The sequence below is a fragment of the Colias philodice genome, chromosome 31 (genome assembly GCF_061535455.1).
Source record: "Colias philodice isolate Cphi_HAF_F1 chromosome 31, ilColPhil1 Martin Lab GWU primary, whole genome shotgun sequence".
In the NCBI taxonomy this organism is placed as follows: domain Eukaryota; kingdom Metazoa; phylum Arthropoda; class Insecta; order Lepidoptera; family Pieridae; genus Colias; species Colias philodice.
The window spans coordinates 4,492,758-4,510,188 of NC_143116.1; the positions used below are offsets into that span (position 1 = coordinate 4,492,758).

The 17,431-nt window shown below is 35.8% G+C and overlaps 1 protein-coding gene across 5 annotated transcripts in view; it reads left to right on the top strand.

The window, feature by feature from the left end:
• The window catches only part of LOC149475244 (uncharacterized), a 53,924-nt gene that overhangs the window by 5,499 nt on the left and 30,994 nt on the right, over positions 1-17,431 (top strand). For all 5 annotated transcript variants that reach the window (XM_089713535.1, XM_089713533.1, XM_089713536.1 and 2 more), the window contains exons 3-17: positions 1,380-1,512; positions 1,952-2,019; positions 2,462-2,566; positions 3,081-3,160; positions 3,744-3,823; positions 11,383-11,500; positions 11,758-11,894; positions 12,720-12,830; positions 13,124-13,238; positions 14,140-14,206; positions 15,293-15,443; positions 16,035-16,119; positions 16,621-16,690; positions 16,992-17,059; positions 17,293-17,381. In XM_089713535.1, the coding sequence (XP_089569661.1) occupies positions 1,380-1,512; positions 1,952-2,019; positions 2,462-2,566; positions 3,081-3,160; positions 3,744-3,823; positions 11,383-11,500; positions 11,758-11,894; positions 12,720-12,830; positions 13,124-13,238; positions 14,140-14,206; positions 15,293-15,443; positions 16,035-16,119; positions 16,621-16,690; positions 16,992-17,059; positions 17,293-17,381 (1,477 nt within the window). The remainder of the gene's footprint in view (positions 1-1,379; positions 1,513-1,951; positions 2,020-2,461; positions 2,567-3,080; positions 3,161-3,743; positions 3,824-11,382; positions 11,501-11,757; positions 11,895-12,719; positions 12,831-13,123; positions 13,239-14,139; positions 14,207-15,292; positions 15,444-16,034; positions 16,120-16,620; positions 16,691-16,991; positions 17,060-17,292; positions 17,382-17,431) is intronic.

Here is a 17,431-nt window from a genome sequence, read left to right on the forward strand (position 1 = left end):
TTTAAAATGTCCTGGTATCGTTCGGTGAAGTCAATGTGGAGGTTTTCCAAATGTTGGCAGTAGGCAAACAAGTCGTCGTTACTGCAGAATACTGATAAATTCGGAAAATTGTGAAACTCACGTCTGCCTATATTCTTTTTGTGCAGAAGCAGTTTGGCTGCGAAAGCAGCAACGACATTTTTTGTTTTAATTAGGTAAATTTAGTTCATCGCCTTGCAGTTGGAGGTTCATGTCGTTGAACAATTTATACAGGTCTGTCATGTAAGCTATATCATTATTTGATGTTATGAGCTTGTTGCTACGCACTTGTACGCACTACATTACGCGTTCTAATTGACGTGTTGAAAATGACGAGCGAATGCAGCCCGCAATGTATATTTTTGGGTAATGAATTATTTGAAGGACATTTTGAAAGACTTATACTAAAATATCGTTGTTTTTTTACTTTCCGATGAAAAGAAATGCTTCCTTTGTTTATGTTAAGCACTTGGCTTCTTGCACGGCAAGTAATTACCGCACCTGAAGGCATTTTCTCATAATTTTGTCGCTGCGTTCGCAGTACTTCTCTCCGTTGCAGATAGCGAGTGACTAAACAGCGCGATCGCATAGATGTGAGCAGTGCCCATATCCTTGGCGCGTCTGCCCCGCCTACAACGCCTTTCTTACCTCTTTTATATGTTCTGTGGCAAGAACAAGTATTATAGAACCAGCCGATTGATACAGGAATGTACAAATCGGATTATTTAACAAAAACTTGTTAAAACATGATTGCCCGCGGTCTATTATATCGAACCGAGTTTGAGCTATATCTTAATTAATATTAGTTGATGTTCACAAGATGTCGACTGACGACTCTCGAAGTCGAGAGCTCAGTGTCTAAGAGTCTTCCTAGCTAGGTAGATGAAATTATAAATCGACCCCAAAACCCTACACAACGCCCCCTTTTTTTTCTGGGTCTCTTACCGCCCCCCTTTAGGCCTGCAGCGCCCACAAGGGGGCGTTATCGCCCACGTTGGGAACCCCTGAGATATATGAATGACCCGTTGGCTTGGTTGGTAGTGGCCCTGCCTTCCAAGCCAGAGGTCGTGGGTTCGATTCCCACCCGGGGCAAATATTAGTGTGATGAACATTGATGTTTGCTCTGTGTCTGGGTGTTAATTATCTATATAAGTATTTATTTAAAATTATATATGTATGTTTATCAGCCATCTGGTTTCCATAACACAAGCGAAAGCTTAGTTTGGGATCTGATCGTGCCGTGTGTGAAAATTGTCCTGAAATATTTATTATTATATATAGATTGAAAATCAAGACATACATTATGTGTTGATTGCTCGTGTGTGATGAGAAAATAAATATTATTATTATTTCCTCTACAGATGTGCCGTCGTCGAACCGCCGCGGTTCGTCGCGCGTCACTCCGCATACGACGCGAAACAATCGCGTCTGACGCGAGCGACGTTGGCGCTAACTCCGACTCGGACGACCAGTGGACGGAATTGGATGATACTTGTATGTTTTTGTTGTTATATATTTATTATTTACACACACACACACACACACACAAAGAAGAAAGAAAAAAAGATCATTTTAATTGACTCCACAATATTAACACACAATATAATAAAAAAGAGTAGGCTAGTATGTGTATTTTAGACGGGTAAATATTATGCGTTGAATAGTAAGTCAAAAATATTATTATTCCCCCCCCCCCCCCCAAATTAATATTTTTGTATTTAAATTGTCCCCCCCTATTTGTACAGGTTAATATGTGTTAAAAAGTCAATTTTAGTTGTTATAACGCGTATGTGTGTGTGTGCGTGCGTGTGCGAAAATAAGGCTTTTGGAAAATATTGAAATTGTGACTGACAGACTGACTTCAATTTAAGGTTAATTCACAACAATCTTTTTTTTCTGGTTTTGTTTACATTTTTATTATTATTTATTTCAGCTGCGTCTTCAGACAAAGAGGGCGCTGGCGTTGATGACATCTGCCCGGGATACCAAGACAAGGGATCTGTAAGTATATAAATACTATAAAAATAAATACTAATAATATTTAAATTGGTTTAGTAGGTTTTGAAATGTAGTTTTAGGAAGAAAGCATACACCTCGGACTTCGAATTGATACGTCCCGGGTTCGAGACCAGACGAGCGCGCAGGAAATAAATTGATTTTTCAATTTATCTGCGCATGTTGTAACATCACCAATGGTTGAACGGTGAAGGAAAACATCGTGAGGAAACCGACATGTCGAAGAATCAAAAGTTCGACGACATGTGTCATAAGCCAACCCGCACTTGGCCAGCGTGGTGGATTATGGCCTGTACCCTTAAAGGAGGCCCGTGTCCCAGCAGTGGGAATGTATATGGGCTAATTATGATGATGGTGAAGTCCAGTGACTTATTATACTAGACTTATTATACTATATATCATAGATGAAGTCTTAATATTTTAACAGCAGGTGGAACCGCCAGCGATGGGCCAATTCCTATTGCCGCTTCTGAGCGCGGAACCGGCCCCGGAGCCCGAGCACTTCCTCATCAGGCACGAGGACATATTGCAGGTGAGAACATATAATAAAAACTAGATTTCCGCCCGCGGCTTCGCCCGCGTTTTCAAAGGAAAACCCGCATAGTTCCCGTTCCCGTGGGATTTGCGGGATTGCGTCATTTTCCCGGGATAAAAAGTAGCCTATGTCCTATATATACATATGTATATAGCCTATGTATGTTATGTATATGTATGTGTATAACAAAAAATGATCTTTTCTAAAAGATGATTCAAATAATAAACCTAATTACCTTGTGTTTGTATTTTTTATAGTTTTAAGCACTGTCTTTGTTGCCGATACAAGAATATATTATGATTTACTAGCTTACCGCCCACGGCTTCGCCCGCTTTGTCTGAAACCTAATAAATTACATACTAAAACCTTCCTCTTGAATCACTCTATCTATTAAAAAAAAACCGCATCAAAATCCGTTGCGCAGTTTGAAAGATTTAAGCATACAAAGGGACATAGGGACAGAGAAAGCGACTTTGTTTTATACTATGTAGTGATTTAAATAATTTTCCAGTTGCTTGCGTCAGCCGAGGAGAGTGTACGCGACGAAGTGCCACTGGACGATGACGTCACACTGGACCAACAAACGGACGTGTGAGTATTTATATATAGTAATAGTAAAATAATAATAAAAATAAAAAATGTTTATAATAGTAATATAAGCAAATTATTTTTTGAAGTGAAACTGCTTTATCGGGGTTGGAAAAAAAATTGAGTGTAACATTTTTTCGTTACGCGTGACATTTTTCCGGTACGCGCCATCTTGTTTTTATCCCTACCACGCGTGATTCGACGTATTTCTGTTAAGTTGCATATAGTAAATTATTTTTTGAAAAATAAGGTCATAAAGAAGTTTCACTTCTTACGTGTGTACACTAGTACACGCACACATTTTTATTTATTTATTTACGGTATACGCCAAACCATTAAAAAATAAATTATGTAATGAGTGAATCTATACTAATATTATAAAGCTGAAGAGTTTGTTTGTTTGAACGCGCTAATCTAGGCTACTACTGGTCCGATTTGAAAAATTCTTTCGGTGTTATCTAAACTTGTACTAAGTAAAGTTACACTTACTACGTTAATACGTAATAAAATAATTCTAATGAATTAGCCACCAAAGCCAAAATTAAAATTAATTAAAAAATAAACACAAATGTTTGTCCACTTTCAGGTTATCGGAAAGCATGTTCGAATGTGAGGAGCCAGTCGTCACTCCGGAGGACGAAGCTGCCCTGTTCCATTTCGTCTGCGGTGAGAAAATTTATTTTATACAGCTAAATATTTCGGTTATAAAAGATAAATAATATAAAAATAAATCGCGTTTAAAATACGTTAAAAAAGACGTGTGGCACTCGGGGACTCCCGCGGTAAAGCTATTGCATGCTATGCCTTCAAGCCACACCTCCGTGCCCGTCGGAGTGGGGAGCGTGAGGTTTTTTCGTTACGGAATTTCTCGATTCGATCCCCGCGCTCAAGGCCCGCGATAGAAGCTATGCAATAGCCATGGACGTATAAAAAAAGACGGACGGTATATCGCCTAAACATTGAGTGAAGCCTAGTAATGGCGGCGAAACATCCATGTGTGTGTGCCATGTTGCCATGGCAACAGCTGTCCTGTTGACAATGGCGGCTGTATTTTTTTCTATAAATTTTGCCGTAATAATTTTGTCATTAAAACAAAAAAGAAATAACTTGCTTCCCTGTGGAATGTAATCCCTCGTGTTTTGTTATTTAAAATTGTACTGTTGCGACACCATTTAACCACGCAAGACGGCATTTTAAATATTTTTTGTGAAACAGTGACGCAGTTAATCAGTCGGTAGTTCACGACGTAATGGCGGCCGGCTAGCTTACTATGGTGAGAGTGTGTGCGTGTTTATTGTCTTTACACGATCGCTAGCTTACTATGGTGGCTTCACGTTGTTTGTTCGTAATACGGCGTCCGTCTTTTTTTATACGTCCATGGCAATAGCTTAAAAAATCTTTAATTTCTAAATGTATAATACTCGCGTAAAATAAAAAACACTAGAAAATACTATGTCTCTTTTTATTTATTTTTGTAGTGAAACTCCTTAATGCGCGTTGATATTTCAAGGTCGCGTCATGGCAATAACGTCACGTCATGGCAATAACGTCACGTCATGGAGTAAAGCGACGATATTGGCATCGTTCAATCTTGTCAAAGAAGTTTCACTTCTGACACGTGTACTCGGCGCACATACTCTTTTTTTATTTGTACAGCAGACAAAGGAATAACTGTACTATTTAAACTTTTGGTTGTGTTTGAAATTATAGAAAAAAAGTGTATTTAGAATTTCCCTTTGATTCCTAATTAGAATTATTGCATTCATTACAAGGAATTATATCAATTTAATTCTCAATTTCGAACAGCGAAGTTTGTATTTTGAATTTCTAACGAATTTCCAAATCATTCATTTATATTTGATTATCAATTTCGGTCATCGAACTTTCAGTATTCAAAGCTTTCGAGCTTTTTACTAATTTCGACTATCGAGCTTTTCGAACTTATTACTAATTTTGAATATCGAGCTTCTCGAGCTTTTTACTAATTTTGACCATCGAGCTTTTCGAGCTTTTTTACTAATTTTGACTACCGAGCTTTTCGAGCTTTTTACTAATTTTGACTATCGAGCTTTTCGATCTTTTTACTAATTTTGACTATCGAGCTTTTCGAGCTTTTTACTAATTTCGACTATCGAGCTTTTCGAGCTTTTTACTAATTTCGACTATCGAGCTTTTCGAGCTTTTTACTAATTTTCACCATCGAGCTTATACTAGTTTTCACCATCGAGCTTTTACTAATTTCTATTATTTTCTACTATCGAGCTTTTTACTAATTTTCACCATCGAGCTTTTTACTAATGCAGACTATCGAGCTTGTACTAATTCAGACAATCGAACTTTTTACTAATTTTGACCGTCGAGCTTTTTACTAATTTTTACCATCGAGCTTTTTACTATTTTTGACTATCGAGCTTTTTACAAAATGAGACTCGAGCTTTTTACAAATTTTCACCATCGAGCTTTTACTAATTTTCACCATCGAGCTTTTACGAATTTTCACCATCGAGCTATTTTTCACCATTGAGCTTTTACTAATTTTCACCATCGAGATTTTTACTAATTCAGACAATCGAGCTTTTTACTAATTCGACTATCAAGCTTTTCGAGCTTTTTACTTATTTTCACCATCGAGCTTTTACTAATTTTCACCATCGAGCTTTTACTTATTTTCACCATCGAGCTATTTTTCACCATTGAGCTTTTACTAATTTTCACCATCGAGATTTTTACTAATTTTCATCATCGAGCTTTTACTAATTTTCACCATCGAGTTCTTACTAATTTACACCATCGAGCTTTTACTAATTTTCACAATCGAGCTTTTACTAATTTTCACCATCGAGCTTTTTACTAATTCGACTATCGAGCTTTTCGAGCTTTTTACTTATTTTCACCATCGAGCTTTTACTAATTTTCACCATCGAGCTTTTACTAATTTTCACCATCGAGCTTTTACTAATTTTCACCATCGAGCTATTTTTCACCATTGAGCTTTTACTAATTTTCACCATCGAGATTTTTACTAATTCGACTATCGAGCTTTTCGAGCTTTTTACTTATTTTGACTAGGGATGTAACGATACATGATTTTGCCGATACGATACCGATACCGATATTTGTAGTAATCTTTTACGCATATCCAATTGGTTTAATACTAATAATTTACTATTAAATACAAAAAAAACAAATTGTGTAGAATTTATCCTCCCAAATGTAAAAAAGGTGAAAAGGAATATTATTTTAAACGGGGAGGTATTATACCCTGTGGAATCGACTGTTTTTCTTGGTTTGACATTAGATGAGAAGCTTCAATGGGGGGCCCATGTTACCACCACCGCTGCTAAGCTCAGCTCAGCTGCATATGCAGTTAGAAGAATAAGGCATCTCACCGATGAAGAAACGGCTAGATTGGTTTACTTTAGCTACTTTCATAGCATAATGTCCTATGGAATTCTGCTATGGGGCAGGGCTGCAGATATAGAAACTATATTTATATTACAGAAAAGAGCCATACGCTCTATATATAATTTGCGTGCTCGAGACTCACTAAGAGATCTCTTTAAGAATACTGGTATCCTTACTGTACCGTCGCAGTATATATTTAATAATATTTTATATGTACACAATAACGCTTACTTACACACAAAAGTCGGAGATAGACATTGTTATGACACAAGAAACAGAAATAAAATTGAAATGCCATTTTTCCGGCTAGCTAAAGTTAAAAATTCATTTATGGGTCAAGGTATACGCTTTTACAACAGAATTCCTCATAATATTAAAGAGTTTAGTTGTTCTAAATTTAAAACTTATATAAAAAATGTACTAGTTCAGAGAGCCTATTACAGTATTAAGGAATATATGGACGATAAAAACCCATGGAGGGTTGTCGCGTAAAAACCACAGGTCAGTTCTTTGGCATATTATGTTAATATAATTATTATGATGTTACATATGTAATTTGTAAGATTGTAAAACTGATATGATTAAAAAGAGCAACTATGGAGTTTCTTGCCGATTCTTCTCCGTAGATACTGCTTTCCGAATCGGTGGTAAATGTTAAAAATATGTACCTAATGACGTTTCAAAAGTGCTTCTAGAAGAAGTCTAATTGAATAAATAAATGTTTGAGTTTTTGAGTTTTGAATGTATCGGCGATACCGATACCGATACCGATATCGATGGCTTGGTAGAAAAATAAATAGTGAATTATGCATAAAAAGTTACCAACATTTAACAGAGACAACTGTTAATCGTATTCTTTTAAATAAAAATGCCAAATCAAAAAACAACAAAACCATTTATTTTAGTAGGTATAATTATTTTACGAAGTCAGTTAAACTTTAAGTAATACACATACAATCAGTACCTAATAAAAGTTTACTATTCTGCCGTCCTTTAACTAGAAAGCCGTTAAGCCCACGAAGTGAGTTTCGAGTAAATGGCAAAAAACACGGAAATCGTTATTTCTTAAAAATTATGACACTTACAATAATTATTGCGAGATACATCGATCGACATTTAATTATATTATATATAAATATTAGTTTTTACCCAGAAACTGTTATAATTTATTTTTAAATTCACTTTTTCTCGTTTAGTTCAGCACTAGATTTCCGCCCGCGGCTTCGCCCGCGTTTGCAAAGGAAAACCCGCATAGCTCCCGTTCCCGTGGGATTTCCGGGATAAAAACTATCCTATAACTATCCTATCCTTATCCTATGTGTTAATCAAAGTTACCCTCTATATGTGTGCTAAATTTCATTGTAATCGGTTCAGTAGTTTTTACGTGAAAGAGTAACAAACATCCATACATCCATACATCCATACATCCTTACAAACTTTCGCCTTTATAATATATATTAGATATTAGATATTAGATATAATCTGAAAATTTTAACTACTTATTTACTGGACAAGACGGCCGTTCACATACCATAGCGACTTTTTAGCTAAGTAATTTAGTATTTTTATTTTCATTTTGTGATTTTTTTTTATTTATTAATAAAATGCTTACCTAAAACGTCGTTAAGCTACTATAACTACTTTTAAGCTAAGACTTTCGTTTTAATTTAAATTTCAAAAACTTTATAATCAGCGTTTAAGGGCTTTTGGATGCTTTTGTACTATGATTCTATATACTTAGTTGTACTAAATTTTAATCTTACTAATGTTAAAAATTTGCTGCTGTCTGAGGCTTTGCTCTCGGGAATTACATCCTCTAGGTCAACCAATGGAAAGGAAAAGGATCAAAAGCTTTTAGGTTTAAGTATTAAGGATTTAAACACTATCTAAATTAATGGTTTTAGCGTCTTATTGTGAGTAACAAGTATTTTAAACTCTTTTACTAAATGACTCTTTTAAGTTTTCGATAAAATTAACCTTTATTTCTCGTCATGTTCACGTTTATTTCATTACAGTGGCTCATTAATGGGTTAAGATTGAGATAAATCTTCTCGCTTTTCTTTTTTGGAACCGTATATTCATTTAGAATTGCAATTTTAACGTTATTTTATAAATATTCTTCTGCGAAGCCATCATGCGAGTCACGGATATTGAGTACATATAGAACCACAAACAATGTAAATATAAATCGTTTCCTGAAAAAAGAATTAAGACTTGTGCACAAGGTTTTTGAAAAAATACACCATGGTTTCAATAGGGCTTCAAGCTCTTACATGTGGGATGCTCTTAATAAATAATGTAGAACCGCTTATCAAATGATTAGAAGACTCTTTCATCCACATTAAGAAAATATAATATACCAGAATATGTGGAAAATAGCAGGAGGTAGAAAACTTTTTATTTGCTACAATGTAAAAAATACAAATCTTAATAATCTAATACATATAAAGATAAGAAAAAATAGCAATAGTTGCAAAATGGACTCCCCGTCAGCGGGTCAAAGGTAGTGTACTCCTAACAATTTTTGTATCACCATCTCTAGTACATTGCTTGACAGTCGATTACTAATTCCACCCAAGGGGTAAATTACATAATTAATAAATAGTTTTAAAAATTAAATAGTACGGACTGTCTTTCTTCTCTTTCTCGGTTACAGTGACAAATCAGAGTCTAAACAGAGAAGTACGATTGAAAGTTCGCACTGTCGTAACCATTACCTACCAAATTTTCGTAACTTTGACTTGTTATATTTTCCGTAATTTAGCTGCTAGATTGTTTAAAACTTAGTAAACCTGATCAGAAACAATACGTCTTGTAAAAGAAAATCAAAAACAATCGGTACTCTGCTTGGGAGCGACATTATTTCATCATCACTCTCATCCCCAAAACTGATGCATCACCAGAATCGGATAACTGCCTTTTAGCTAAAAAATGAGGGTTAGCTGCTTTGTAGCTAAGCAAAAAAGTGTTATTAGAATTTTTCCTAAATAAAATTACTTAACTAAAAAAGCGTTAAGGGCGAGTAACTGCAAATAAGGTAAGGATTTCCATTGGAATCGTTATATGAAAGCATATCATAAAGCAGTTATAGTCCTTTTGCGTCCCTATAGTCAAGTATAATCTGATAACGTACTTTTAGTCAAGTAAAAAGCTAAAAAATAATTATTAAATCTGGCGGTTAAGGTACTTTAAAGGAAATTTAGCGAAGTAGTGTTGGTTAGACGCTTTCAAGTTATGGAATCGCTGAAAATTGTGTTACTTAACGGCTTACAATATTTTCATATATTTATAACTATTAATGATTCTTAGACAGAAAGATAGAGAATTCTGAACTCTATCACCCTACATTTAAAACTGAAAATTGACCATTTGAGGGTTAACGGCTTTTTAGTTAAAGGACGGCAGTATTGGTAGAGTTTTTTCAGAAAACAAAGTGCGCACGCGCGGGCGGCCTCCCGCATCGTTCATTGGGCGCGGATTTTTTGAATTATTTGATATCAAAAAAATTGGTTGTTTGTAAAGTAGGTTTACGATCGAGATGTTTACGTGATAACATAATGCAGTGGCAGCGCTCGAGATGAAACGGGAGATCGGTCCGTCTCTCTCTCGTTATACCTGCGATCGCGCTCGTGAGGTTTTGGTGTGACACAAGTTTATGAACATGTCACCCGACTAAAACGATTTTAAAAACTAACGTTTTTAAAATCGTTTTAGTCGGGTCACGTTAAAAATTAAAAAAATTCAAAATTATCTTTTTCTTTCCTTTACATAAACAAATTTGTGATTGGAACACTCCTAGTAAGCAAATAAAATGCTTGTGTCAAGAGGTTCCGCTCTTCCTTAACACTATTACAGAAACAGAAATAATACAATATGAATGAATACAATGCAAAAACATAAAAGAAAAGAAAGAATTTAATAAAAAAATATCGGTATCGGTTGATTTATTATCGGCGATACCGATATATCGGCTTGCCGATATATCGGCCGATATATCGGTATCTGTATCGGTATCGTTACATCCCTAATTTTGACCATCGAGCTTTTTAGTATTTTCACCATCGAGCTTTTTAGTATTTTCACCATCGAGCTTTTACTAATTTTCACCATCGAGCTTTTACTAATTTTCACCATCGAGCTATTTTTCACCATTGAGCTTTTACTAATTTTCACCATCGAGATTTTTACTAATTCGACTATCGAGCTTTTCGAGCTTTTTACTTATTTTGACCATCGAGCTTTTTAGTATTTTCACCATCGAGCTTTTACTAATTTTCATCATCGAGCTTTTACTAATTTTCACCATCGAGCTATTTTTCACCATTGAGCTTTTACTAATTTTCACCATCGAGCTTTTTACTAATTCGACTATCGAGCTTTTCGAGCTTTTTACTTATTTTGACCATCGAGCTTTTTACTAATTTTCACCATCGAGCTTTTACTAATTTTCACCATCGAGCTTTTACTTATTTCGACCATCGAACTGTTCAATCGAAATTGAATGTTCTTATTTAGTAATTGCTATTGAACTATTGTATGTAATATACCAGGAAGGCACATGCCCTTGAAACAGCGAAATCTATATTTATTTATACTTTATAGCTCTTAGAAAACTTAAATATGAAATTAATCTAATTATAAACTATAACAAATGGCGGCCTCATCGCTAAATAGCGATTTCTTCCGCATACTTTCACGCCAATTCGGGGCGGATGCTTGACCAACCGACCCGCCACATCGATCGAATTTATTCTATTCTTTCAGTTTTATGTGTCTAAGGGACACACCGTTTTATTTATTTTTTGTATAATTATGTACAGCGGAGGAACAAGACGGCGACACGTCGCAGTTCGAGCCGGTCGAAGAGTGGCTGCTCGGCGTGTACCACTCGTGGTGCGAGATCAGCGCTCTAATGTACACGCTCATGGGGACCAATATGTAAGTGTTGCGTGTTTTGATATTTTTCACATTTCTAAAATGTTTTTTTTGTGACTTTGGATATTATGTATTTTGGACATGTTTTTTGTAATATTTAAGACAAAAATGAAATTTTTTGACATTGAAACATTTTGATATTAACATTTTTTGGACATTGTTCTTGTGTTTTTTGACACATGGACGTTTTTTCGAAAAAAATTAGGATTTTTTTTTACATTTTTTGGACATTCCTAATTTTTTTGTCTTTTTTTGCCCAGGAGCGTCGACATGGTGAAGTCCGCGTGGTCGTACCGCGCCCGTTTTGGCTGCCACTGCCGGTTGTGTCTCAGCGCCGCGCGTAATGTGGCCGCGCTGAGGCAGGCCCTCGCAGGGATTGTACGGGCGCTTGCGCATGGTGAGTGGGCTCAGAAAAGGACTAAAAATGCTAAAAATGAATTAAAGCGAAAACAATCACAAATAATTTACTCGCGAGTACCGCCAGAACGCATAAAAGTAGTTTTTTTTTTAATTACACTTTGTAGAGCATTTCGATTGGTTGACTAAATCTTATTACCCAATCGGAACGCTCAGTGAGTAAAAAAACCCTCTTTTGGCAAGCTAGAATGGTAAAAAATTACAAAATCGGCTCCATTTTAAGTAAATTTTGAGCCATTCCAAATATGGCAAAATTACTGTTTTGGGGCTAAAAAATTTAAAAACGGGTTGTACTTCCGAAAAGGGCTAGACTTAGCCGGAAAAAGGCTAAGATGGCAACACTGGGCAGATCTTCCCCTTGGGCAGATAGTGGCGAGCGAATGGATTAAGCAAACAGCCTCGCCAAGCAATTGCAAGCACGTGGCAAGCCTCAGTCATGGATAATGCTATACAGAACAAGAACTTACCACTGCCGTATGTCTGAGAGAAAAGGAAACCAGACAATACATATACTTTTGAAAGCGTTATACTAGTTACTACCAGTATTACAATTGTTTACCGTCGACCCTAATTACACTAGAACTAATAAAAAAATGTTGTGTGGTTTAATGAAACCACGGTAAAAGTGAAACTTAGGCACAAAATTATCGTATTTGTACGATAATGACTCCGAACACTGCTTTATACCTACTCGGCAGCCGACCGTCACGCGCCATGCGCTACACAGACCAAAAAGTTTGAGACGATGTAATAAAAGTTTCACTTTAAAAACAATAATTTAATCTACAATTTTTTCAAATTACAGTGAGCAGTACAGCAGCCGTGGCCAGTGCACTTGTCAAGATGCTGCGTTTGAATGCGGGCGAGTTGTCGCCGGCCGCGTGGCACTTGCACAGGATCAAAGTGCCGGACGAAGGTGCGTTTAGTGCCAAGTGACAAGTGTTAGTGTAAAGTGTAGGGGGGAAGTGTTAAGTGTGGAGGGAAAAGTGTAAAGGAAAAGTGTTATTGTGTGATCTGAGTTAGAATAGGTTCGGTTTAGTCTTGTGTGATGTCTAAAATGAAAACGAAAGAAAATTTCTAATTTAGTTGAGCAAGTAGCCTAGTAGATTGCGATACGGCTGTCTTCAAATAATAGTTATTAGTTTTTTTTATAGCGTCCAATATTTTATATTATATTCATATATGTATTTCTATTAAATCGATTTCCAGGCGCGGAGATAATACACCAGCACTTGGCAAAGCTAGCGAGCCAGAACGAGACAGCTGATCAGTTTGTGAACAAAGTCTGTCTCTGTCGCACTTACGATCGGCCCTTTGAAAAGCAGTGAGTGTTTATTTATAATAATTTATATTTATTTTCAGGTTAAATAATATTAGTTTAATGGAAAAATGTTACAATCATTTTCCATATTAAAATATAAGCATATTTATTTATTTTATTTTATACTTTATTGCACACACATAAGAAAGTACAAATACAGAAAGAACATAAAATAGAGAAAGATTTGTACAAACGGCGGCCTTATCGCTAGGTAGCGGTATCGGTAGTAGCTATGTAATACATATGTTTAAACAATTGCACGCCTCATAAGCGAAGCGTTGAGGTGGGTACTACTGTCACTTCGCGAAAAACATCTGATTTTTCAAACTTAAAATGTCTTTATGTATCATACATTGCACTTGTAAGATAATACATACACACACATATTAAGAAAAAACACTATTTTTAACGTTCATGATATTTTTGATGTCATTTTTGTTATTTAAACTAGTTAAAAAACAGTTTAAAAAAGTTCTGTCTTGGACGTCCGTGTGTCTGTATGTGCGGATCCTTTTTCTTGTTAACACGATATTGACCGAAATACTTTACTAATCGAGTCTTTTTTTTTCTCTTACGCTTGAGTATGCTCAGGAATAGAACCCTTTCATTTTTCAGGGTCTGATTCGATGTGGTTTAATTGTTATTAAATAAACAAAAATAATAATTAATAAATATTTATTAAAAAAAAATTATGAGGCGTGCACTTTTGGATTTTCCAAATTATTTTTTACTTGTAAACAGTTTATTTACTTGTAAACCAGCCACGTAATAGCTACCTAAATACCTAAATAAGTGTTTGTTTCACTTTGCTCGAAATAAATAATTTATATGTGCGTAGCTAGAAAATTTATTAATTTTGGTCCTTCGAGCCGGATTGTTTAAAAATGATAATATAACATTACAGGTATGCTGTTGAGAGGTTTTTCAAAATATTGGAAAACTTCAAAGCCGCGTCTACTATCACTTTCAAGGTGAGTGATAATATTATATTTTAGTGACGCGAGTCCGATTTATTTGCACTTAACCGATTTTTTTTGCGTTTGTTGCTTCAGAACTTTCGACTGGGTATACTTGTTTTGATGTTTCATTATTTATTCGAAAGTTGGTGCTTTCCGGTCGGTTCCATTTCAATTTTGTTTAATTCTGATTATTTTAAGATGGTTAAGATTTTTTTTATATACAGGGTGTCCTACCGACGATATACTAATGTCAAAGAATGCTATAGTTTTGCATACGTTGAGTACGTATATAATACTTTTAAAATTCTAGACGCATTTTTTTTTCAAATAGATGAATTCTTAATACTATGTGTACACTCCTAACAAGTAGCCCGCTGAACTTTACCACCCGCACGTGACCTATCGTTTAAGATTATGTTTTCATAGACAAAATGCTCACATAAGCAAAGCGGTATATGCCGGCTGCGCGAAGCTAGAGACGAAAACGTGGATTTTAAGGAAAAATTTAGAAATAAAAATTTGACTTAATTTTGTTTAACTATTTTTACGTGATCAGCTTATGTAAAACTACATGTCCCTTCGCGTTTAATATAACGATAGTGGGACACTTGGTTGGTAGTGGTCCTGCCTTCCAAGCCAGAGGTCGTGGGTTCGATTCCCACCCGGGGCAAATATTTGTGTGATGAACATAGATGTTTGCTTTGTGTCTGGGTGTTAATTATCTATATAAGTATTTATTGAAAATTATATATGTATTTGTTCGCCTCTTTGGTACAATGGTTGACGCGTGAGCGTAGAACCGAAGGGTCCTGGGTTCGATTCCCGGTGGAGACGAAAAAAAAAAATGTCTCGGTCTGGCAGGACACAGAAGGCTGATCACCTACTTGTCCCTAAAGAAAATCGATCAGTGAATCAGTCAGATGTATGCATAATAATGCATCTGCCCCTTACCCCAATTTTGGGGACATGGGACTTCACTTATCAGCCATCTGGTTTCCATAACACAAGCGAAAGCTTAGTATGGGATCAGATCGTGCTGTGTGTGAAAATTGTCCCGAAATATTTATTTATTTATTTATTTATTGTTTGCACGTGCAGGTGGAGCTGATCCCGCCCCCCGCCGGAGGCGCGCAGTGGCGCTGGGTGGGCGGCGCCCGGCGGCGGCTCGCGCGCTGTCTCGCCGCGCACCACCGCGCGAGCACGGCGCGCCGCCTCGCCGACATGGCGGCACGCACCGCGCCCGCCGACCGTGAGTCACCACACACAGACATACACATATACACACACAGAGATATACACACACATATACACACACAGATATACACACACACATAAATTTTTTTTTAGATTTATTTGGACTTTATGTCTAAAATAAATGTTAACAGTAAGAAAATATAGTTTACTATCTAATCCCAAGATATTTTTTCTCTAGATCAATTATTACTTTAGTTATAAACGAAAACTTGTTAAAAATTAATTAAAACACTTAATCGTTGTTATAATTAATGTAAAACTACTCTGTCACATTAATTGTCTTACTATTGGTATTCCTTTTTATTGGCGTATTGTTTTGTTAAAGTTAATTATAAATATTGTAATACAAATAGCTGTAAGGAATCTATGTATGTAAAAATAAAATAAAATAAATAAATGAAATAAGAATTGAGACTTACGAGATTTAGTTTCGAGCTCGAACGCGATCAAAGAGCGCACGCGATATTCAATTTTATTACGGCTGTGTTAGCGTCTAGCACCGTAGCGGTCTAACCGGTCTCTCAGTGACAGAAATTACTTTACAGTCTTAAAAACTAATTATTTTAATGTAATATTTTATTCACAGTGAGCGCCTGGTCGGACTATAAGCACAGATGCGACTGCCTTACTCCGCGGACCGTTTGCGCGCAACAGAGGAAGCAATTACTTAGGTAATATGAATAACTAGCTGTGCCCCGCGGTTTTACCCGCATTGCTCCGCTCCTGTTGGTCTTAGCGTGATGATATATAGCCTATAGCCTTCCTGGATAAATGGGCTATCTAACACAGAAATAATTTTTCAAATCGGACCAGTAGTTCCTGAGATTAGCGCGTTTAAACGAACTTTTTAGCTTTATAATATAGAAGAAAAAGATAAGTATATAATTATTACGAAAATGTGAAAAGTTTGTTTTTGCAGCAAGGCAGATAACATTTTTTTCCGTATCATATGTGCTATTTTTGCTTTCAAAGTTTTTAATGTCTTATTTTTTACAATTATTTGGATGATACGTGCATCAATTCTAAAAATTATTGATGATTTTTTGGATTTTTCCTTAACCCCAAATAAGTATATTTTTCTGATAAGATATCGTATGTTTTTGTTCATTGTCCCGTGTATTTTTAAAGAAATAGATTTTTAATCATGTTTAAATTAATGGTGTTACTTACAGGATCTCCTTTTTCGGCATGATGCATGCTGTCAACAAATACAATGGGAAGGACGATCTCTCTGATGAAAAGGTTTGTGTATTTTCTACCTTAAAATTTCAAAAAAAAAAAAAAAACGACAATATGTTAATTTTTTATAACCTCCTATAATATATACAAGATGTCCCAGTATCGGTATACTAAGCGCGAAGGGACTTGTAGTTTTGCATACACTGATCCCGTAAAAAATAGTTTAACAACAAAATTACGACAAAATTTTTTTGCTAAATTTTTCCATAAAATTCAAATCGGACCAGTAGTTCCTGAGATTAGCGCGTTCAAACAAACTCTTCAGCTTTATAATATCAGTATAGATTTATTGTTTGTTTTTCAGCCGCTAAACGACGTGAAACCGGAGTGCACGGGCAGAGAGTTGCAGCATGGCGCCGGCACCGGGGCTAAGTGAGTACAATTACTATATAAAATACATCATTAGTAGTTTAAATAACAAATTTTACAGAAAAGCTAGAAAAAATATTTAGTTCCGATGATTATGATTGTAAATTATAATAATACTAGATTTCCCCCCGCATCTTCGCCCGCGTTTTCAAAGGAAAACCCGCATAGTTCCCGTTCCCGTGGGCTTTCCGGGATCTAAATATTATTTATATATATGTATATGTTTGTTTTCGCAGACCTCCAGATAGCATGGAACATTTGGAGTTGGTCAAGTCGACGATGGACATGGACGGCAGTGACTCTATGAGCAACGAGTTGGATGATTGTAAGTTTATTTTATATTTTTTATGAAAATCCTACTAATATTAGGTTTGT